The sequence below is a fragment of the Furipterus horrens genome, unplaced genomic scaffold, assembly GCF_987537825.1.
Source record: "Furipterus horrens unplaced genomic scaffold, mFurHor1.1.pri manual_scaffold_1, whole genome shotgun sequence".
In the NCBI taxonomy this organism is placed as follows: Eukaryota; Metazoa; Chordata; class Mammalia; order Chiroptera; family Furipteridae; genus Furipterus; species Furipterus horrens.
This window is the reverse complement of record NW_028327171.1, coordinates 150,702,944-150,728,850: the sequence shown is the minus strand read 5'-3', so window position 1 is coordinate 150,728,850 and position 25,907 is coordinate 150,702,944. Positions and strand designations below refer to the sequence as shown.

Here is a 25,907-nt window from a genome sequence, read left to right as displayed (position 1 = left end):
AATGAACTCCATGAAAAGAAGAGGTTTTGGGAGTACCATCAGGTGCTAAGTTGTGGACATGTTAAGTTTCACATAAGCATTAGACATTCAAATGACGGTATCAAAAATCATGTTGGATATCAATTCTGTATGTTATGGAAAAGGTCTAAACTAGAGGTAGAGATAAAATTTAAAATGAAGGGACTACATGAAATTCGTAAGGGAGCAAATGCCAAAAGAAAATAGACTGGCTCCAAGGACTTACCCTTTGGACATGCCTACATTTAGAAGTCAAGGAGAAGAAAAGACTCAAATAAATAACAAAAGAAATGGCCATAGAAGTATAAGAAAATTAGGACAACATAGTGACTTGAAAGCCAAGTGTAAAATTTGTTTCAAAAAAAGAGATAGAAATCAACTGTTTAAAATTATGCTGACAGCTCAAGAAATAGGAGGGCTGAGAGTTCACAATTAAACCAAACAACATAGGGATCATTTGTGACTTTGGCTAGAGCCGTTAAGTGGATTTAGGACAAAATGTAAGTGTGGTGTTGTTCAAGACAGGGTATAGCCAATAATTTCAAGAAGATTTTGAAAAAGAGAGAAGACAAATGGACATGTCTGTAAGTAGAGGTGTTGTTTATAGAGGTATTTATATGTTCGCTTTTAAGGAAGAATAAACAACATGTTTGAATGCTGTTAGTAATAATCCGAGAAAGAAAATATCTGATGACAGAAGGGGTGAGCAAATTGTTGGGAAGATGTGCTTGAGTTATTAAAAAGGGATGGTATCTGGTGTGCAATAGATGGTCTGGTTATGATTAGAAGCATGAACAATGCATTCATAGTAATAGGAGGAAAGGTAGAGTATAAGATACAAATGCAAGTAAGGGGGTAGATGCAATGGTGAAACTAGAAGGGATTTGTTTCTATTTGCTTCTATTTTTCTCGATAAAATAAAAAGTAAAATTATAAGATGACAGTGAGGATTAAAAAGGAGGTATTAAATGTGGGGGGGGGGTCTTGAAATTATGAAATAGTAATTTACAGAGTGGAAGCAAGAGTAGATGTTGGAAAGGTCATATGACTGATGAACAACAGTAGCATCCTCCTTGAGGGTAGCAATCATGACTATGAGTCAGCATACTCAGCACGACTGCATGGGCAGTCCTCAAACTAAGAGACCATAGAACCATCCTATATTGTGCATCTCCTCATCTCCTCCTCTCACTTGGAATCTCTGTGTTCTCCCTTATATCTACATGCCCCATATCATTATTCAAGGGCCAACCCATGGTTCGAGTTTTCCATGAAGCTCTAAGTAACATAACTCTCTCACTTATTTTTCTTTTATTAAATTTATTGATGTTCTATAGTATTTGAAAGTACATACTGGGACTTATACTGTCAAGATTCAAATATCAAATGCATGACCTTAGTGAAATTCCTTATTCTTTTTTTTCAGTATTTTTCCTAATCCATAAAACAAATACAGCAAAACATAGGATATTCTCTTGTTGAGAATTCCATGAGATAATATAGATAAACTACTTAATGCAATGGCTGCTGCATGGCAGAAGTTCAACAAATATTGAATATTAGGCACATTATTATTACAGTTTATTAATTTATATACATAAATTAATTCATGGGATAAAAATATTTTCCTAATCAGTATGTTTTATGTAAGGTTATTATGGATAGGACCCTTATGCTATATTTGCTTTTATTTATTTTATTTTTTAAAACTGTTTTATTATTATCATTACCATACCATACAATTCATCCTTTTAAAGTTCTAATTCAATGGCCTCTAATATATTCAAAGTAATACATTTACTTTTTAAATTTCTCACAGAATGATAAACAGAAAGGAGATCCTACATGAGTGTTTATGAGATTGAATTTTACTTATGAATTTACATTGTAAAATTTTAACTTTATCTTGTATAGTATGATGATGATAAAATAATAACTTTATACTGGATATGTCCTTTGGAGTTTCATATAATACTATCTTAAAATAATAACCTCTCGTAAAGTATAACCCAACAGCTTTGTATGACCTTTTAGTGAAAATGTGTCTATTTTGTCTAAACAGCATCATTACTTAAAAATAAAAAGACATAAAAGGAACAGAAACAATGCTTTTCCTGAGGAAGAAATAAAGCAAGACACAGTAACTGCTATAAATAAATGTATAGTGAAAAATATATTTTTACACATATGAGGGGAGAACTTCTCCAAAACAGAATTTATTTATTAAAAAATCGTATATTATTCTTACATGTTTAAACTTCAGTCACCTTCAAAGTACTCTCCATTTGATGCAGTACATCTACTGATAAGTTTATCCCACTGCTCAAAACAGTTTGTGAACCTCTCAATGGTAATGCCTTGTAGTGCTGCTGTTGCTTTTGTTTTGTTTTGTTTTGTTTTGTTTTTCTTTGTGTTTCACCTCTTCCATATTGGCAAAAGTTCCCTTTGAGGATTTTTTTTATCAGGGAAACAAAAACAAGGCACTCCGGGGGAGATCAGGTGAATAGGAAGGATGGGGCACGGAGATCATGCTATTTTTGGTCAAAAACTGCTCAACACGCAGAGCCTTGTGGGCAGGTACACTCATAAATCACCCATCATGTAATGGACAAACACATTGAAAGAATCTTCAAAAAAAAATTCACTGAAGCAGAATGCAGCTTCTCACAACAATGCCATCTGGTATACTGATACAGATCGATTTCTAGAGCACACATCTAGCAGGGAAAGCCTGTACTCCAAAATATAATTTTATTTTTTTAGGCACTCCTTGCATATGTCTACCCTAAAATTATAACCATTCATACATCTCACATATTTCAAGGTGGACTTAGAATGTATTAATAAAATGTATTTATTTTGTGACATTGTTTATAATATATTTAATGTGACATAATTACATAGCAATATTAAAACATTAAATATAAAACTCAGTGACCAAACATAAGTTTTTCTCATTTATACAGCAATGATCATTCAGAAAGTATATTGGCTCTGGAGGAGACTTTGCAAGGTCATAAAATATTAATCACAATGTACAATGAGAATTTTTAGACATATGTCAACACCTCCCATGTCAATAAGACCATGTCTTATCATCATGAGTTAAGCTACATTAACTATAAAATCAAATTCTTCCTCAGCAAAATAACATCATCAGTTTGTATTAGAACAATTTAACCTTCCCTTTAGGCACTGATATGTGTACAGAAAACATCTGTTCTGGGAAGAAATATAGTGTGGAAGAATTTCATACAGAAGTCAAATATTCCTTTCACATAAGATTTTTCTAGGAATAGCAGAACAATATGCTTTCTTAAGTTGAAATCAATCTGCAGATGCTAAGAAAACATCTCTACTTTTTAAAGTATATATCTTTTTTATGGTAAGAAGAGAAAACTACACATTTTAACCACAAAGTCTGCTTTCAAGGACAAATTTTAGAAATATTAGAAACATATCTTTAAAAATTATATTTTACTCAACCATGCTAATAATGTACAGATAAATATAGCATTGATTTCACAAAGAAGAAATGTAAAATGAGAATATTAATTGGATTTCTGATCTATGTTCCACATCTTCTTAATTTGAGAATTACTACAACTTTCACATACTGGCAAAAACTTTACCTGCAAAGATAACAATAGTTTCTACATTATTTCAGTTTATCTGATGCACACATGTGTGGAATGAATTTCATTATCCAGATTAAAAGCATTCTTAGGTGTGCCCCTGCATGTGTGTAACTGCAGGGGCACTTACATGTTTTAGGCCTTTGATACTTGTGACACCACAGACCCAAGCTCATGTGTTTGGACCCACACACTGAGCAGCAAAAGGAAACAGTAAACCACTATGGCATTTTCTTTTCTTATTCTCTCTTTTTTTCCTTTTGTTTTACATTAAAAACTCTACTATGAACAGTTCAAAATGAAACACAAGCTAGTGCTGAGATGAGACCCCCCAGATTGGGAAGCACTCAAACAGTTACTGGGGAAGAGCAGAGAACAATTACAGATAGATACCACTGTTGCTAGTGATGTAACTAGACCAAAGCCAGGAAGATGACTAGCAACTGATGGGCACAGAAGATTATGCTGCACAACACATACAATCAGAACATGGAACATAAGAAGCATGAATCAAGGTAAACTGAGAATTACAAAGCAAGAAATGAAGTGTCTAAATATCTTAGTGATTGGTGAATTAAATGGACTAGAATGGGACATTCACAGTCTGCCAACTACAAAGTGTTTTACTCTGGAAATGACAGACTCAGAGGAAACAGAGTAGCTTTAATACTGAGGCAAGATATAACACAGGCAATTAGGTGTCAATGCCAACGTCAGACTGAATAGTATCAGTCAGGCTTTTAGGGAAATCTGTTAATGTAACCAACATTCGAGTCTATGCTCCAACTACAGAAGGTGAATAAAATGAAATTGAAAGCTTTTGTGAAAGTATCCAAGAAGAAATTGATCACACACCAAAACAAGACATGATGATCATTACACATTACTGCAATACCAAAGTAGGAAATAAAGCAGAATCAATTGTCATTGGAAAATTTGGACTAGGGGTCAGAAATAAAACAGTGCATCAACTTGTGGATTTCTATAAAACCAACGAGTTGTCCACTGTAAACACTTGCTTCAAGCAAACAAACAGACTACTGTATACAGGAACATCACCAGATGGCCAATATAGAAATCAAAAAGACTATGTAACTTGAAGTAGGAAATGGAGAAGCTGCATTTCCACTGTCACTGGATCAGGAGCCGATCACGGTAGTGATGATGGACTATTAATATTGAACATTAGGGTAAAACTGAAGAAGATCACAAAAGAAATCACAGTGCCAAAATATAATGTAAGTGACATTTCTGATGGACTTAAAGTACATGTAAAAATATGTTTGTGAGGTTAAACTTAATTGAACAAGAATTAGAACAAACTGAAACTAGAAGTATTATTATGGAAGAAAGCAAAAAGACAATATCAGAAATATAAATAAAGGAAAAGCCAAGATCTGTGACAAAAAGAAACACAAAGAATTGTTAAAATACAGGTGAGAGGCAAAAGTTAAATATTGTAAAAACAGGGTTAGAATCCTGAAGGCAGATTTCCTATGACTATTGCATAAAGATAAAGATAACTATTACAGTAGTCAATGCAAGAAGATAGAAGAGAACACCAAAAAAAAAAAAAAAAAAGGAACAAACCAAGAGATCTCTACTAAAACAAATATGGAAAACAAAACAATGGCATCCAGACTGGAAGTGTGTGACATATAACCTGACCTTCAAGAAAGGAGATGCAATAGAGTGCAGCAACTATAGTGCCATTGCTCTAATTTCCCACACAAGGGAAGTGATGCTCAAGGTCATGCGACAAATGCTTCTACTAGATATGAAGCAAAAAAATGCCAAATGTTCAAAATGGATTCAGAAAAATAAGAGGCATTCAAGATCTGATTGCAGAAATTCATTGGATATTGCAGTGCTCTGAAGAATTTTAGAAAGTCAGTCTATATTTACAGACAGTAAACCCTTTGTGCATGCATCATAAAAAGCTACGGGTTGCCCTGGCTGAGTGGCTCACTTGGTTGGAGTGTTGTCTCATACACCAAAAGGTTAAAGGTCTGATCACTAGGCAGGACACATACCTAGGTTGCAGGTTCAATCCCCTGTCAGGGTACATGTGTGAGGCAACTGATCTCTCTCATGTGCGTTCTCCCTCTCTCTCTTTCTCTTTCATTCTCTCTCTCTTTCACCCCTTTCTTCTCTCACTAAAATCAAGAAACAGATCCTTGGGTGAAGATTAATTTTGTTTTTAAAGCTATGAGTTGCTGTGAAAGTAAAAAGCTATACCACAGCACTTGATTGTCCTGATGCTTAACCTGTATTGTGGGTAGAAAGCCATGCTCAGGACAGTGTATGGAAAGAGAATGGTTTCCTGTAGGCGGACATGTCAGATAAGGGGGCATTTTACCTGTACTTGATTAATCTGTATGCAGAACATATATAGAAAACTGGGCTAGGCTCAGAGGAATGAGGAGTGAAAGTTGGTGAAAGAAATATTAATAACTTAAGATATGCAGATGATACCTCCTTACAGGCAGAAAGTAGCAAAGATTTGAAACAACTGCTGGTGAAAGTGAAAGGAGAAAGTGCCTGAGTAGGATGCATTTGGACATCTAAGACAAAACCTTGACTACAGAAGAAACATTCTTTAACATAGACAAGAAAGACATTGAAATCATTAAAGATTTTGCTTACCTGGGTTCAAGCATCAATTCAAATGGACACTACAGCCAAGAAATCAAGAGAAGGTTGAGACTTGAAAAGGCAGCAATGGAAAAATAAGGAAAGATGATCAAGATGAAAGGTGTGTCATTAGACACCAAGGTTAAGATCATCCACACCCTCATATTCCCTCAAATGATGTACAAATGCAAAAAGTTGAACAGTGGATAAGGCTAATGTGAAAAAAAAAAGTTTCATTAGAAATAAGGTGCTAGCTGGAGGAGAGCTCTATGGATATCCCGAACCATCAGAAAGACAAACAAGTAGGTTAGGAGTAAATTAAGCCTGAGTATCACTAGAGGCAAAGATGACAAAACTGAAGTTGTCTTACTTGGGGACACATCATGAGAAGGCAGTTTCTTTAAAAAAGACAACAATGCTGGGAAAAATAGAAGGCATCCGGAAGAGAGGAAGACCAAATATGAGATGAATTTACTTCATCAAGAAAGCCATAGGCACAAGGCTACAGAGCTATTAAGAACAGTACATTGTAGACAAAACTAATTTGTAGTGTCACTTGGAGTTGGAACCAACTCAGTGGCACAAAACACACAGTGTGTATGTGTGTGTGTAAAATAACAATACCACCAATCACCTCCAAATCCAAATTTGAAACTTTAGAGTCATCTTTTGATTCTTCTGTTTTTGCTTCCCCTGTGTATGGTCAGTCACCAATTCTAAAATATCATTTCAAAATATTCTTGAGATCATTTGTACTTACAGATTCTTTTCCTCCTTTTTATTTGCTTCAGGTTTAAAACACAAACATACACACACACACACACACACACATACACAGAAGTAGATATAATTGAAAATTAAATCACATGCCCATTCCTCCTGAAGCTATCCTGCAATTGGTGTTTATCTTTTTCTCATCATTTTAATTTATTACTACTCATTGCTTTATAGTTTTAAGGAAACTATCCTAATCATATTTATGTGAAGATAATAGCCAATAGGGAACCCTATTAAATTCAGTTTTCTCTTTTTTATAATATCTAGTACATAAAGTGCAGGCATCTCTTTTCATAAATATAATTTCCTTCATGGCATATTTCTGCTTCAACACCTCCTTGTTGTCTATCATGACATATCTAAAGAAAGGGAGAAATATTGTTTTTAAAATTCTTCATCATCCTCCCCAGGTCTATGACCCAAAATGGCTACTTACACAAACATTCCATTCTATTGGACTGTCTTCTCTCAAAGCTTCTTATACTTTTTGTCTAAACTATATCAAAACTATATGACCATTTTTATTCCTCAATTATCCAAAATTTCCACATTGAAAATTTGTCTTTTCCATTTTTACAAAAATTTTTTCTTTATATTTTAGAACCAAAATTATTGCATTTTATTGATACAAGCTTTGCTTTTTAGTGAATATTTTAAATTTAAACATTTCGTCCTGGCAGGTGTGTCTCACTTGGTTGGAGTATCGTCCTGTAAACCGAAAGGTCGCAGGTTGGTTTCCTAGTCAGGACACATGCCTACATTGTGGGTTTCATCTCCAGTTGGGACCTTACAAAAGGTCCCGGGTCAGAGTGTGTGTGAGAGGCAACCAACTGATGTTTCTCTCTCACATCAATGTTTCTCTCCCCCTCCCTACCGCCCATCCTCTCTCTCTAAAGGAGGTCCTCGGGTGAGGATAAAAAAAAAAATAAAAACATATAATAAATAAAATAAATAAAAATAAATATTTCTGCCCCAAACTACATAGAATCAAATCTAGGAACCAAAAACCAATAGATATATAATGAAACATTAATAGCCATAATAGTGGGTAAATACAAAACATATTTAGTCTAAAATAACTCAAGTAATAAATACATACATAAAAATTTGATTACCATAGTTGATTTAGAAAATTAAGACTAAGTTCTATGCTTTCTAAATTAGGACTTGCAACCCCCCCCCCCAAAAAAAAAGATATTTGGTCAACTTGAATATATAAACTCTTAAGGGTATAAATGAAATAATAGTCAGGGTACATACTCAAGTTTACCTACAATTCATATTCTTAAGTAGTTTCATTGGCTCTGCTCTGGCTTGTTCTTCTATATTATTTTCTTCCTGTCCAGAAAATTGTCTCCTTCCTGTCTAAGCCTGGTTCCATGCATAATCAGTCTATAAAATCTAGCCCCCAATACACCCTCCTTTACCTCACTTCTACACAAGGGTATTTCTAAACTCCAGTGTTCATGTAATTTTTGTTTTAGATGCACAATGATCTCTAATGAAAATCTTGTCTTTTAGTTTTCATTGATACACAAGTCTTGGTAAGTGCAAATATATAAGATAATAAAATATGTCTGTTTTATAGAAAAAGGATGTAAATGAAAGCTGAAAACTTTATTTGTAGTCATGGGAACAAAGTATCTATCATTTTAAAAAGTTCAAAGAACAAAGTTGGAAGCCTCACAGTTCCCGATTTCAAAACTTATTATAAAGCTACAATAATCAAAACAGCCCGGTATTGACATAAAAACATAGAAGGCCAATTGAATAGAAGTCCCAGAAATAACCCCTTACATATACAGTCAAATTATTTTTGACAAGGATGCAAAAATTATACAATGAGAACACTTCTTTTTGAGAAAGGTGGTTGGTAAAACTGAATAGCCACAGGATAAAAAAATTGAAATTGGACCCTTACCTTAGATCAAATGTAAAAATTAACTCAAATAGTTCAAAGACCTCAATATATGAGCTAAATTCTAAGTTTTAGAAAAAGACATAGGAGAAAAGCTTCATAAAAATATGTTTGAAAATAATTTCTTGTATGTGACACCAAAGACACAGGAAAAAAGATAAAAATAGATAAACTGAACTATATCAAAATAAAAAATTATGGAGATGTAGCAATACAGAAAAAGGTGTATGGAATTCTAGAGCTGGTAAATGTGGGAAGGCAAATATATGGGAAAACTAATGGAAGATAAAGGTTATTTAGAACGGTTTAGTTTATGCAGAGTCACTTAAGCACCATATTTATCTCCAGTAATAAAGGTTGTTGTTTACTTCCTGGATCAAGAAAGATGGACAACTTCACCAGGTTAATTTATGCCTGGCTTTTAGGCGTATGGAGGAGAAAAGAGAGATTTACTTGTGTCTGATTTTTCTCAGTTGCCTTCAGTTCAAAACAATCTATTGTGCCAAAGTGGTATATTTGGGGATGGTATATGTTGATCCCCTTCATATTTAACACTACTGAACTGTATAGCTAATGATATTTAAGAATTTAAAAAATTAAAAGTAACAGTAAAAATGGAGTTATGCAACATTCTTTCGGCCTACAGTGGCATAGAAATGTGTCCCTAAGACCATACCTAATAAAGTTTCACTCAACTTTCTTATTTGAAAGAAAAGTTACAGTGTAACAGTATATCATCCCAATAATAGTAATAATAATGTTATCTGTCAAATCCATTTTTTTCAAATATATACATAAACACACATATATAGATGCATGTATAGACATTTTTATACACTCCTTTCAATTTCAGTAGTAAAATTAATTCCACACATGAGCATATTACATAAATCAGAGTATTACAGAAATTATCTTCACAGGCAGAATCTTTGTCAGTGATAAAAAATGTAGTAATTCTCAAATTAAAAAGAAAAGATGTGGAACAGAGATCAGAAATCCAATTAATATTCTCATTTTCTATTTCTCCTTTGTGTAACCAGTGTTACATTTTATCAAACTTTAATTCATGAGAAAGGCAATCCATGTAGATGGACAAGTACTCTTATAAAATAAGTTTATTTCTCTTTTTTTATAGTAAATAAACTCTTTGTTTTTGATAGAAATTATTCAGAATTTTTATGCTACTGTTCCTCTTCCACTAATAATGCAAGGCTGCTAGTGTTTTTTTCTCTCTATTAGCTTGCAAGTCTGCATATGTAAGAAGCAGTTATTTGGTCTATGATATAAATAGCTAAAATAAATTTCTTATTTTCTCATTTTTGCCCTGATAAAATGTTTTTAAATGCCAGCTGCATCATAACCTTCAAATAATTCAGTGCCAGAAACTGAAGTACTATTCAATGTTTGAATACAAGTAAATGTTCAAGAACCTTAACATTTTGCTTTAATTTTTAATTACCCGCAGCTTTTAAAAAATAAATATTCACCCAATAATTACTTCTAATTTGTTATTCAAAAACAATTAGAGAGTAAAGTGAGAAGCTGATTGCTTAAAAAGTTACCATGCTTAGTTCAAAAAGGAAGCCTAAGGCATAAGAGAATTCCACAGAATAATAATAAATATTAAAATTTCACTAGGAACTCAGCAAAATCCTATTCTTTGTCATTTTCACAATTATTGTTGTATTCATACAATACTATAGTTGTTTAAGTAAATATATTCCTATATCCTCACAGTCAGTCCTGATAAATTCTTCTATTTATTTTTTTTTAATTTCATATTTGGTAAATGACAAAGATGGATTGATTGGTTGACTAACTGATTAACTTGTTAATCAGGAAAAGGAAACTAATGCTTAGAGAATTAATGATTTACCCAAGATTTTACAATTATATGCTTGGTTCAATATCTAGAAAATTTTCTCCTAATTACTTGAAAAATTCTCCAGAGTTGGTTTTTTGTTTCCCTTATTTATTTACACTTTTTGCATTTAATGGAAGAGTGATATGCCCAACTCACTGATTATGACCATACTCATACCCTTTTCTCTACTTCCAGAAATGCTTGGAGCATGGAATCACATTGGCTACAAAAATCTTAGTAAACCAAAATGTGATATTTGTTAACTTTCATGGAAATAAACTTTTAACACTGTTTTCAAAAAAATAATACACGTAATCATGCATGCAAGATCTATGCATTTACTTAATGTCTGTTCTGTTGCTTTTGTGTAATTATAATTTTACATATCAATAGATCTCTTATATCTCTAGCATTGTCTTTCCAAGAATCCAGTAGCTCTGTGTATTGGTAAAAAGAAATTATAATATTTAGGTGCTTAAGATCCACTCAGCTTACTCAAAAGTGAGTTACTAAAAGACCCTTTTGCTCACTACTCTACTCTCTATCCCTTACCTTTCTTCATTCTTTGATTTGTTCTAGTTTCCATGAAGCAAGGAGCTAATTTTGTTCACTGCTATATCCCCATAACAAAGAGCAGTTCTTGGCACATATTAGCATATTAGGTGCTAAAAAATAATGTGTTTAACATCTTTTAAAAGATTTCTTTAGTTTGGTGATTCTCATTTCCCTTTCTCTCCCTCACTCTAAATAGTAACAAAAATATTATGTTAAAAATTAAACAAGATGATATATATTAACATGTTTTCTGAAAACCGATATATTGATGCCCTATTCTTAAATACAAACAATATAAATCTATAAACTTAGACTCATAATTGATGAGAAATAGGCTAATGATCCCTAATGCTGATGCATCAATACATCAGGTTAATATTTCTTTTTAAAATTATTTTTAAATATTTTATTGATTTTATTGGGGTTATATTGGTTAATAAATTATACATATTTTAAACACACATTGTAAACCACATCATCTGCATATTTAATTGTGTGTTCACCTACCAAAATCAAGTCTCCTTCCATCACCAAGGTTAATATACTTTTTCTCAAAGTTCTGAATCAAAATTTTATTACATTGTAATTTTTTTTTAAATATGGAGGCTGGGCAATGGAGAAGGATGATTGGTTACATTTGTCTGGAATTTTATTTTTAAATATGCACAGACTTGCTCAAGAATGTCAGAAACTGAGGATCTATCTTCAACAAAGTAAGAAATTTAGTAAGGTCTTCAGCCTTGTTTGCACTTAACATATCCAAGTACCTCAAATATTTATGATGCAATTATTTCATGACCCTCAAATAATTAAAATTTATGTATAATTGTACTACAAACATTAATAAATTATTAATAAATTAAGTAAATTGGTAAATTAACATAAGTATTTAAGCATCGTTAGGGATGGATGTTCCAGAAATTAACTTCCATTCATCCTAATGTTTCATTATAATTGCCTCCAAGAAAAACTATTTTTCTCTAGTCTCTTCTCTATGAAAACATGAAGTATTTGCTTAGATTTATTCCTCTGAAAACACCGTCAAATATCTGTAGATTTATAGTAAAGCCTAATACAACATTAAATTACTTGGACAATTTTCTTCATTTCATTGAGCCAGTTTAAAGGTATATCTATTCAAATGTTGATATAATTGAATGAATTTACTATTTGAACAGTACAGGCACTTTCTAAATAAATATCAACTGAACATTTCCACTAAGTCAGCTTTTTAAAATTAATTATTTATGAATTCCATCTTTTCTAATATTGCATATAATTTATTTCATCATTAAGATATAACTATTCAGAAATTAACACCAAAATTTAAAAACACTGTTTTCTACATCAAATGAGTATTAACATATTTTGACATCTTTTAAATAACAGTTGGGATATCTGATTCATGGTGTGTTTTTCAACATTTGTTCCCAGGCAGTCATACAATTGAGTCACTCAAGATGACTTGCAAATGTCCCCAGTAAACCCACATGCACTTAATGACTTGTCTCAGAAACTTAGATGATACTTATAATTTTTCTTTTTCTTTTTTGATAGCATACACTGTGGTATGATATAAAAATGAAATGAAAAATATTATTTCATAGACTATTTGCAAAGTCACAAACTTTAAGTCAGTTATCCAGAGTACGTGTGGCATTTTGAGAACTTTTTAATACTAAGCAATTTGCATCTTCCATTTTTTAAATGTTGAATTGTTACACAGTTTAAGGCTTAATTGTTCAAGTACTTAATATGTTAAATGATTCTTAAAGGAAGATATAGAACTGGTTACAAATATTTTTACTGATTTCTCAATGAGGATTTTACTTTTTTTTTTTTTTAACTGATGGGTCTATAATGAAGTGATTCTTACCTTAATCACCCCAGATTTGATATAAAATTTAATTTATGTTCTGAAGGTTGGGAATAAAGTTTTTTTTTTAAGTTTGAACTAGTGTTTATGTGGCATTCTTGAATGCTTAAGTATCACATTTACACATTTTATCACAACATGGTATATAAAACAAAGTAATAAATGCACCATTATAACATTATAAACTTAGCATATAAAATACTCAAGTTAATCAGAAGAAAATGATTTTTGTGCTTTTCAAAATGCAATGTTTCTATATACAAACATATACAAATGTAGATAAAACTACCTATAAAGTTATTTAACCCTTTGGAAGGCACAAATGTAATATCTGATATTTTAATCATTTCCTGGGGACCAAAAAACATCATAATCTATAGTTATCCATGGTTTGGTTGCAAGAGACATTTCAAAAGCATACAAGAGTGTACAAAACCAGTTATTTAGCTACCAAATGAACCTTCTGACAGTTCATCCATGGCATCTCAATAAGGTTTTGGCTACTCGACTTTAAGCTCATTTGAAGTAATTCAGAAAGGAGAAATAAATCAGATTTAGTATTATGATGTTAATATCACTATACTACTAATGTAATATGACCAATCATATATGGCAAACTTTATTTACATTAACTATGATTTCATTTTATATAGAAAAAGTCATTACACAGCTAAAAACACAACTTCTAGTTACACAGAAATGTGTTCTGGAACGTATCTGTAAACTTGGAAGTTTTCTAAAATCTCAGGGTATATCTTTCTAAGTTCCCAGCCTTTACTTTGTAGGACTATATACTAGAATGACATTATTGCAAATAAATATCTAATTTTATGACACCCATTTAAAATATGTTCAACTATGTAGAGCATGGCTTATAGTTAATCACATACAAGATGAATTTTTCAACTTAATTTTTCAAGCCATATTATTATTGCCAGGTGATTATTTTCCTTATGGTTGATAACTGAGCATTCTAATTATAAACAGCAGCATAAATTGCTGGAATCCATAATAAATAATTTTTAAAGGGTCAAAGAATCATGCAGGCAATTGACTACTTTTATGCTGGGATAGCAAAGCATATAGTTTTTCTATTAAAGTGTAAGAGCTTTGTATGCTGGCAAAAAAATAATCTACTAAAGAGCATGTTTGCTTTATATTTAGCAAAATAAAACAAAGAAAAAGAAAACAAAAAACATCTCATGAAGAAAAACCTGTTAGGCTGTTGATTCTGCAATTTTTTTCAAATAACATATTTTGCTCTGTCAGAAAAGAGGCAAGTTTATATTTCTCATCATGTGCAAGCACCATAAAGTCTTGCTATGGCATAGTTATTCAGAACCACAGGCTTCTAGAACTGAAATAATATGAATAAATTGAAGTTTCTGAGATATTCTGAAATATGTAAGATTATGTAACACATGTAAACTCACCCTTCTAATCTTACATCCGGCAGACTTCTGTTAAGGGCAATCAAATCACTGGCCATAAGGTTAAATTGATTTATTTTGAACAGTTCTTTCATTTTCTCCTGGTCATCTTTAGGAATCAACACAGCCTTTCCCATTTCTCCTGGCCCTTCTTGGTTTCTTGAAATAACAGCTGTAAAATATGCAGGTATAGAGATATATAAAAACACAGATAGTGAATGGAATAAATAACTCATGTGTTAATTTGATTCTCAAGTGTATTTATATACTGACTTAACAATACAATAATCAAGTTTTTACCATTTACTTATAAACAATACACTACACTGAAGAAACAACTTATTTTAATTCATTAACTCAATGATGCATGTTGTCTTTCAAGCCTAGATATATAAAGTGACCTGACTAATCATTAACACTTAACAATTGCATAATACAAAATACCAAAAGTAAAAATTTCAAACCTGTACTCAGAAAATTATAAGGCACTGAAGAAAGAAATAGAAGATATAAATAAGTGGAAGCACATACCACGTTCATGGATAGGAAGAATTAACAATAAAATGTTCATACTACCCAAAGCAATCTATAACTTTAACACAATTCCTATCAAGATTCCAATGACATATTTCAAAGAACTAGAACAAATATAAATATTTCAAAATTTTATACAGAACAATAAAAGGCCTTGCATAGCAACAGCAATCCTGAGAAAGAAGAACAAAGTTGGAGGAATCATGCTACCTAATATCACACTATATTACAGGCCATAGCAATCAAAACAGCATGACACTGGCATAAGAACAGACACAAATCAATGGAACATAATACAGTCCCAAAATAAACCCACACCTTTACAGTCAATTAATATTTAACAGAGAAAGCAAGCATATACAAAGGGCTAAAGACAGTACCATATATATGTGCCTCAACTGGGGATTAAACCATAGCCTTGCTATGTGATCAAACCTGAAATATTTTGGCGTATGGAACAATGCTTCAACCAACTGAGTCATCCAACGAGGGTAAACACTAGGGGTCTTAAAACATGTATTCAAGGATAAGGGGGGACTACTGTATACATACTGCATAATTTACATGGGAGAAAAACAACTCTATTTTGGTAAACCATTGGAATTTCAGACCTATCTGTTATATTTGGTAGTGTTATTTTTGTTCCTACACTTGATCCTTTCCCTATTAATATATGAAGACTCACCAACATGTTCTGCCTCAACTCTGATTTAGCCAAGTACCTGGAACTGTTCATTCAATCAGTGAATAAATTGAAAAAAGGAGAAGGAAACTTGAAGGTAATTTAGCTCTTCTATAAAGAGACTGATGATGAACAGAATAATTCAAACAGAGATTTTCCCCATCTCAGAGGTGCATAACATTATCAATTATAATATTTAAAAAGAAGTAAAACTCTTACTTCATATTTTATATTAAATATTAGTACTAACTAGTATTAAATATTTGGCTTGAAAATAATATCTGTATACATTATAAATAAATATATAGTCATTAGTACAAGCTCAAAAATGTTTATTGATAGTGGCACATAATTAAAATGCATGGGAACTATGGCCTTAAGCAGTTTTAATTAGATCACAAAACAGATCTAAAGCAGATAGTTAAAGAAACCACCATTTAAATAAAGTGAGCATGTGATAAATCTCTTTTCAATTCCCAGTGGTGTAACTTCTAAGAAATTGTAGTTTGTATAACTATTACAAATGATTCTCAGTACGGCTGCCTAAATATTGGCAGCTATGAATCTCCCAGTCATAGACCATTCACTCTGCTTTTATTGTCCATAAATCCTTCCTCTATAAAATATTTAAATGAATTCAGAGTACTGTTTAAATAAAATGTTAATTGTTCACATATGTACAATAGTGGATGCCTGTATCACACCCTCTTATAATATTCTATATAAGAAAACGAAACAGCTTATAAATTATGATACAAAAATTCTTTTTAAAAATATATTTTCTAGTGAAATGTAAATATCACTAAAGTTTTACCTGCATAGATGATGAAATTAGTATTATGTTTATACATGCAGATAAAAATAAATGTATATTCTCCTCTCTTACTCTCTCTTGTTCTCTATATATGCTAAATAGTATATAAACTGTTATATCTATAGAAAGAAAACTATACAGCAATTAAAATTGTGCTATAAAAATGTAGAATATGTTCATTTTATACCTGTGGAAAAGAGTGCCATGGAACAATGTTACAAAACAAACTCATGCCTATAAAAATAATTATATGATGTATATGCATATGTCACCATGAAGATTAGAAGTGATTTGTTATATTAGAGCTTTTATATTCTTTAGAATCATCCCTACTTTATAAATCAGTTCAACATTATCTAATAAGGCAATTTCAGTCTCATATTAATAAAAAATCTGTTTCAGTGAAGACAGACATAACCTGGCTTTTATAGTGACAGTTACAAAATGAAGTTAGTAGATGATGGAAGCAGTAAAAAAAAAAAAAAAAAAAAGAGATCGATGTTGGTTGGGATTCCTAAAGGAAGAAAAATTTATTAATGTACAGAGATAATAAGCAGGTTGAAGAAGACCCATAGAGAATTATGGTTTCTTCTTAGGAAAATTCCTCACAGGAAATTGCTACAATTTACAGATAAGAAGACATTTAGTAGCTAAGCAAGTACAAGTAGCAAAGTTCTTGGTTTGTTTTTGGAAAAAGCAAATTCCTATATTAGTATAAAAAGTGTTCACTTTATTTTCAGAGTCATCCTTACAAAACATTCTACACAGCTATTAAAGCCAATGCAATCCTTATAAACAGTAAGATGCTGTTTGGCACATGACATGGTCATAAATGTTTCCTGGAAACAATTGATCCAATTTATAAAGTGTTCACTAAGGTAATAAAATCATGATGAAATATGAAATTACTTCCTTCTGCATTATGAATAAGCTTCCTCATAAAAAGTATTTAAATAGTAGTTCCCAACTTGCAATGGCTTTAGTAATAACCTTAGATTCTCCTTTGAATAGAAAATCTTCCCACCCCTCTACCTCTGCCTATACAACCAAAAAAACAAAACAAACATAACAAAAACCCATGAATTGTTTGTAAATAAAAACACCAATTTTGTCTTCAAGATCCTTTGAGAAGCCATATGTAAGGGGACATCAAAACATTTTAAAGAAGTCTTTTACATAATCCAACATTTATTTTAAATTGTTTCTAATATATACAGTAATAAACTCTAAGTATTTGATATATCATCCCAGATATGATTCATCAAGTTTGCAAAAATATAAACACTTTGACCAAAAATAAAGAGCACTGCATTCATTGAATGTACATCTAATTGTAGAAGTAGAAATATATTTTTAAAATAATTTCTGAAGATAATATTTTAATTATTATAAAGCTGCAAAAAAATATCTAAAATGGTCAAAATGAATTAACTAATATTAGTCAGAGAAAACGTGAGGCAACCATTACTCACTTTGTTGTTATGAGTCCATGTAAAGTAAAAATAAACAAAAAATAAACAAAAACTTCACAGAAGTCTTCAATGAAAAATTACAAAATAATACTGATTAAGTTTGAGGAGAAAAAGGAATCATGTCAAATACCCTGAAGTATTTTAAGTCATACAATTAAATCTACTGCTGGATGGTGAGGCTTTGTGGATGGTAGCTGTGCTGAATGTCTTTTTTTTAGCTCTGCAGGCCTCACTCTGCACCACGTCCAGCCTGCTGTGTCCCAGGTTGCTAACTTCTTTGTTCACATCAACCAGGCTCCCTTGGCCTTTGATTTTTGGTTGAGAAGGTACTGACAGGTATTGGCAGACAGAAGATTCATGAGGTTGAGGTATTTATTTCCCTCGTTCCCTCTCGGTGAAGTTGCTATGGGTTGGCTCTCTCACCCTCCATGATAATGTCGTGGGGAATACCCTCTATGATCAGTTAATGAAGTAAGAAACGACAAGACTAGATTAAATAAGAATCTGCCTGACTCAGCAGTGGTCCTGAAAGTCAGTGGGTAAAAGGAAATCCATCCACAAGGCAGAATCTCAGAGAGGAAATTTGACTGAATATTGTGTGAACTGAGAAATTGCTAGAGGCAGGGGACCTACAGAAATCCATGAGCAGTAGCTAACAGGTGGCAGCTCCTAAGAGGTTTAAAGGAACTAGAAGGAAAAATTAAGACAAAGAAGTCTGATGGGAGGAGTATATGAGTGGTCCCCTTAAAATGGATGCAGAAATGGATAATAATGTCTCGTGTAATCTTCCAGAAGGGGCTTCCTCTACAGAAGAGCCTCTGGACAATCAGATGGACAAAACTATCTTTCCTATAGCTGTTCGTCAGTCTTTTTTTCATTTAATCTTTTTTCAGTTGTTCAAGAGGGAGAGGCACAAATAGGCCAGGATAAATCAGATGAAGACTATGCATAGATTTGACAACAACAATTTTTCACCCCAGTTGATATGATTAAGGCCACTCAGGCTGCCAATAGCAGAGGAGAACACAAAGCCATTCATATGGCGCCATTCTAGACCAACTGGTGTGAGGTTGAGTCTATTGGGCCCCTTTCATCATTGTGAGGAAGAATGTTTTGTTACAGGGAGAGATATCTGGAATCTGTCTTCTCTGGCCACAGTTCTGTCAGCACCACCACTTATAGACTTATAAAATTTTTATTTTTCTTGGATTTTGACATAATCTCACTTCATACCAAGGAAAATAATTTATCGCAAAATAAATGTGACCACGGGCTCACCCCAAAATCCCCTGGTCTCATGTCCTCAACATATATAAGTAGCTGAACTGATAGAATGATCTGCTAAAGAGTGTTGGAGCATCATTTGGGAGACTAAACCTTGTGGATTGGGGTGCCATCCCACAGGAGGTTACATACTGGAAATCAATATTCAAAGTGTGATATCACATTTCCTACAGATAGAATGCACAGGTCCAGGAAGCAAAGAAGGAAATGAGAGTAAAATATCTCAGCAAATAATTCACTGAAGCAATATTTGCTTTTTATCTCGGTAACCTCGGGCTTTATGGGTAGAAGGGTACTAGTTTCCATGTGAGAAATGCTTCCACTAGGGAACACAATTATGGCTCTGTCAAATTGTAAATTGAGTCTGCCCTCTGGCCATTATGAGCTCCTTAAGTTGTTAAGCTTACTGGCAGAGAAAGGGACCGCAATAATGGTGAAGGTGATTAATGTACTTATCAACAGAAAATTAGATTGCTGTCACAGAATGGGGGCGAGAACTACTTCTGGAATCTGGAGGTTTTTTTCTAGGACACCTCACTTCTGTAATAGGCTGGGTAATAGAACAAGGAAGCAATCCAATAAAGGCAGACCAATCAAAGGCTAATAGCGGGGTGGGGATTGACTATGGGAGAAGGGGTGGGTTGGGTGGGGGTAGAGCAATTGGGGGAAAATGGGACAACTGTAATAGAAAAACAATAAAAATAATAATAATAAAAAAAAAGAAGGCTAATAGCACAGTACCGTACACCACCAGGTAGAGAATACTATACAGACTAGTTACTGACAGAGCTTAGGATACACACTGTATGGATGTAGCTAACGTAATATACAATTATCATCTAAGACCTCACATAAGTCATGAGACTATATTTTAGATTACTTATGAATTCCTTTCCCTACTTTTGTCTAGATTACTTAATATAAAAAGCACTGAGGTTTGCCAATGTTTTAGATTTTGTTTAGGAATATGACTAGACTGACATCAATTCATAGGATATAGTATTTGAAAGGATTTGTGTATGCCTTGTCTTAGGGAGACATATTTTGCATTTGGAAAAAAGAAGTAGAAAGCTGAGAAGAAAGAGAAGCAGCATGCGGGAATTTTTCAATTTGTTCCTCCAGATCCACACTCCACCTTATCTTTCTCAAATTATTCCCCAGGAAGCTGATCTGTATGAACTACATCTGGACCTTCTTCTTTGCCTTCAGATAGAATTTGGCCAATGGGAGAAACCAGTAAGAGTTCGGACAGAACAAAAATAAGTTAAGCATTTACTCCCTTGGTTCTACCTTACATAGTAGTCACAAACTGACTCTTGTCCCCAAACCAAAGGTCACAGTCTCTGTCAGATGGTCCTCTCCATAGAGGTTTTTTTTTTTTTTATAAGTTCATATAATGACTTCCTCCTCTTCCACTTAAGTGTAGGGTTTAGTGATGATTTAACTCCTGATTACCAGCCCCAGTATACAACCACCCCTTCTTGCTTTTTAAAAATCTGTTGATTCCTTTGTAAACAGCTCTTGTGTTATACTCTCCTTGGCTGTGTGGCTGAAGCATGGTATGTTTCCTGCTGATAAAAGAGTTTAGAAAGGTGTGGGCACTGTAGTGGTTACCCATTTATATGACAAAGTTTACAGTTAACCACTTCAGCTAGCAATTAACTCATTATTTTCTGCAGATTAAATCCCACTTTAATATACTTTCTTTAAGGTCTTGATTTTCTTTTTTGGTCATGTTCTTCAATCAGTTAAAAATATAAACATGTACCTGTAACTAAATAAGTTGATTCATGGGTGACTAATATAGATTTTATGGCAAACAAAAAATAATTCAAAAAAATTTAAATTAAGGTAAAAATTTTTAAAAATCAACTATTTTCCTTTTCCATCCCAATGAAGTATCATATGCATCCCGGAAGTGCAAACAGCTCATTTGGGAAATCACTGTAGATAAAGTAATAGCATGCTGTTTCTTTTCTTGTCACAAGACATTTTGCTGTCAAGAAAGGTTGATTGTCATCATTGTTGGTTGGTTGTTATAGAGGCGCTATTTTCATTTTGGTATTCCCTTCTTGGGGCTGGGCATGGGGTTCAATTTATTGATTTTTCTGTACTGGCACAATATCAAGAAAATGTAAAAAATTACTAGACAGAATTTCTTAGGGCAATAATATGGATTAGGTTTAAATGGTAGGTGTGCTTAGTCACATTTCCTGAGAACGCATTGTCAAATTTCAGGGAATAAGATATGTTAAGGTCTTGCGTATATGTGTGTATCCTGATGTGACGTGCCTAGTGAGGTTGCAAGAAAATCAGTAACTGAAAAATGAAGTTTAGAATGGTGGGGCATAAAATGTGAAATCATAAAGGTATAATTTGCTTCTTTTATTTTCATATTTTTTAAATATTAATTTCTTTTTTAGGGAGAAGGGAAGGGAGGGAGAAAGACAGAGAGAAAAACATCGACGTGAGAGATAAACATCAATTAGATACCTCTCATGCATGTCCCAACCAGGGACCCAACCTGCAACCCAGCCATGTGCCCTGATCAGTAATCAAACTGATGACCTTTTCCTTAGCAGGATAACTCCAAACCAATTGAGCCACATCAGCCAGGGTGTGTTTTTTATTTTAAATATTAATCCTTGGAATAGTGTATTTCTGGTCTCTATGATGTTGAAAACATGAGACTAATGAAGGTTTGTAGGGTTTACATTTCAAAATGATCAAATGTAACCCTGAGAGTAAATTCACCTATTTCATATCAATTCAAAAAATTGAATTTAAATCAATTCTTAAATTAAGCTCTCACAAAATAGATTTAGATTTCCTATTACCTAAATGGTTATTTAATTTTAATAAGATATTTTTCAGAAGTTCAAGCAATTATTTCAAGCTATCGAAATTAACTAATGTAAATTCACTGAAAGAAGTACCATAATGCTAAATGTAACATTTTGATAATTACTTTTTCACAGAGAAAAAATGTCCAATGTTCTACCCAAATTAAAAGCCAACCTCAGCGATCACATACCTAATCACTACCTGCCTCCTACTGCCACCCCTTATGTTAACATTTGGGGCAGTCCAACATTTTAATGGCCATCTGTATAACTCAGCTGCTGATCTTTGTATTTATCACAGTTATATAAATCTTATTGCTTAGCATTAATTTATACTGAATTTTGAGTTTTCCATTGCCTCTGGGCCTTTTTTATTAGTTAGTAATAATAAAAACAACCAGAATACTAATAATGTGTTATAATAAAGATTATTTTATTTAATAATCACAAGAATTAAATTGAACATGCTGACTAAATAATGCAAATATGCCATTAAAATTTCAGATGTCTATCATATACCGCCTTTGCCCTTTATAAAGTATCCAAATATTTTAGGAACGCAACCATTCAAAATATGCAGGGCCTAGTCAATACTTATTTAATTAATATTTACTTTCTGTGCCAAATAAATATGATAATTCTAAAATATAAATGCTATCATAAAAATCAACACAAAGCTCAACCACCAGTAAAGTGCATGTATAAATGACAAGCTCTTTCTTAAAATTCATCAGATCTATATAAAATATTGTCAAATACACCCTGGCTTTTATTATCCAAACCCTGTTTTTGTTTTTGTTTTTTAAGTTAATTCTGGTTCCATCATAAAGTCAAAGGCATACTATGGGTGCTTGCTCACCTAGACAAATCACAGATTAAATCAGTGAACCACTATAAAATAACAATGCTCAAAGCCTGAAGATAAGCAATACCCTCCTCCTTTCTTTGTAGTTTCCTCTTAAAACCCTTAACATTACATTTGACTATATAGAATAAATATCATATATATGTGTGTGTATACACACACACACATATATATATATGTTTATATTCTGATGAAAATGATACATACACACAGCTTTTTTGGTGATAATTTTTAAAACATCCTTATTGTTACCTCTTATATGTTTTATAATATTGGATTATTTCATCTTCAACTTTTCATAACTGCATATGGAAGTGTTTAGTTTTAGTTATACAGTGTTAGCAAAAGTAGGTTCACAGTTGTAATACAATAAATTTATATAATAATTAATAAATAGTAATACAAGAATAAACTGTGTTTCACCTACTCACAACTGCAAGCCTACTTTTGTCTACCCCTATATATGCATCATTAGTTTAAATCCTGTACTAGTTAAAACCAATGTAGCTAAAATTTATTTGTAGAGATTCTGCACTCAGACTTGATTTTCAAGGTAATTGTATATAATCCTTTTGGGGAATATTTCCCATTAGTTTATTTTATCATTAAAAGAAAAAAAAAAAAAGGCAGCTTACTCTTGCATAGGTGCATTCCAGTCTTTAATAACAGATCTTGTATTCTATGGTAATAAGTAGTAGCAGTCACTTTAGAAAGCAACTTTAAAATTCCTTATATTAGAGGTTAATGTCATCTAAGATGTAATTTCATTACAATATATGGTTAATAGCTTTTATCATGCTACTGGGAAGGAACAACTAAGTTAATATGTATCATTATATTGTTATATTTTCACAGTTATTTTATATTTATTTTTCTGCAGTATTGAACCAATTTGAATTATATTGCCTTTCTTATTTTATAGTACACAGAAGTAAAAATACTTCAAGGCTGTGGCTGGGTAGCTAAGTTGGTTAGAGCATCATCCCGTTACACCAAGGTTCAATCTCTAGTAAGAGCACATAAAAGAAGCAACCAGTGAATGAACAACTTCAGTCAAACAATAAAAATCAATGTTTCCTCATTCTCTCTCTCTAAAAAAAAGTCAATAACCAAAAAACAAAAATACTTCAGTGATTTCAAAATTAGATTTGTTTGGTTTATTTAAGTGTAGCTGTAAGATAAGTGTTCTTTTAGAAGTGGATTTTAAGGTTGCTTATTGATCAAATTTTAATCTTCCACTCCAGCACATCAAAAACATTTCACTATCCCTTAGATATTGTTTCCTTCCAGCTATACTTCTTCACTCTGGCCTCTTTCTCCCTATGTACTGTGCTAGTTTATGCAACCAATTATATGAAATAACTTAATCTTGATAGATATATGCATTATATGTATTAGGGCATATAGATTTACATTTATCAAAAGCTAGACACCTGCATATCTTATAAAATTATAGTCACAATATCTCAACATTGGAAATCAAATGTTTTGTCTGAATGCACAAAGTATTTTAAATAGAAAGTTATTTAGAGCCAGAGTATTTCTCTTTACCTTAGCTATTTGGGTTACAAACTAAGCTAACTTGAGCTTGGAAGTCAGTGTTGCAAATTTATCTCCTTGACCTTAACATTAATTTATGATCATTTAAAAAGTTAAAATATGGGTTTGAGAAAAAATAGATTGATGAAAGAATAGAGAATATAGAGTAATGCAATCAAGTTCCTTTACATATTAAGTATCACTAAACAAAATCACATGAAAGTTGCAACTTGCTCTTGCCTTGCCTATTCAACGACATAATGTGTTCTACCCAATGAAAAATAGTCAGAGGTCCCCAGCTTGAGCTGTTGAAGAAAGTACATTATCTCCCTTATAAGAAAGAATCTTGGATAATTATGTGAAAGTTTCTGCTCTTATGAAAAGATGTTCCTATGTGTCAATGCAAACTGTAAGTGGAGGTCCAAGTCTGAGTTATAGTTTAGTTTTCACTGTAATTATTTAGGTAATCTCCATTTTTATTGGTCATCTTTTAACTATGCAGATAAGAAAAAAAGAGTGGGAAAGATGGAATCAAATTTTGTCAAGTTTAATTGCGTAAGGTTCAGTGTAATATATTTTCCTATTTTTACAACTCAAGAACTTTTTGATTAGTAATAATTTTTATTCTTTGATTTTTCCATTCCTTTCTTTTTTTATCATCTAATGTAAATCATTGTCACCCTTCTCTTTATTCTGTCAAATCCCAATGACATATCAAGACATTTTGCAGCCCTTTATCCTATCTGCAAATTATCTAATTAATGCAGATGTCCCTTTTTCAGGTTTGAGGTAATATTTTGTGATGCAATTTCAAGTTCTTTTTTTTATGTATATTGTATGTTTAGTTATAATTATTCACATACAACTGAATATTTAACTCTTATAAGTGTTGTTTAGGATAGAAATATCTCTTCACATTCTATTCAATTGAGTTCAACAACCATTCATTGACTTCTATATGCTAGGCTCTATTTGGGATACTTTGACATATATCAGTGAAAAATACAGATAAAATCCCAACCCTAGCATTTCTTATGTCTTACAAATTGCATAGTTCTGCTTCACCCAGTAATAATTTTTATTTTCTTCTATGATATCCCTTCTTACAAGTTCCACTAAGTTTCTTTTAATGGAAAACTGTGTTAGCATTTAATAAAAACAATAACA

General features: G+C 32.3%; 1 protein-coding gene across 2 annotated transcripts in view; it reads right to left on the bottom strand.

The window, feature by feature from the left end:
• GALNT13 (polypeptide N-acetylgalactosaminyltransferase 13) overlaps positions 1 to 25,907 on the bottom strand; it is a 514,019-nt gene that overhangs the window by 293,117 nt on the left and 194,995 nt on the right. For both annotated transcript variants that reach the window (XM_090267489.1, XM_090267494.1), the window contains exon 4: positions 14,711 to 14,879. In XM_090267489.1, the coding sequence (XP_090123615.1) occupies positions 14,711 to 14,879 (169 nt within the window). The remainder of the gene's footprint in view (positions 1 to 14,710; positions 14,880 to 25,907) is intronic.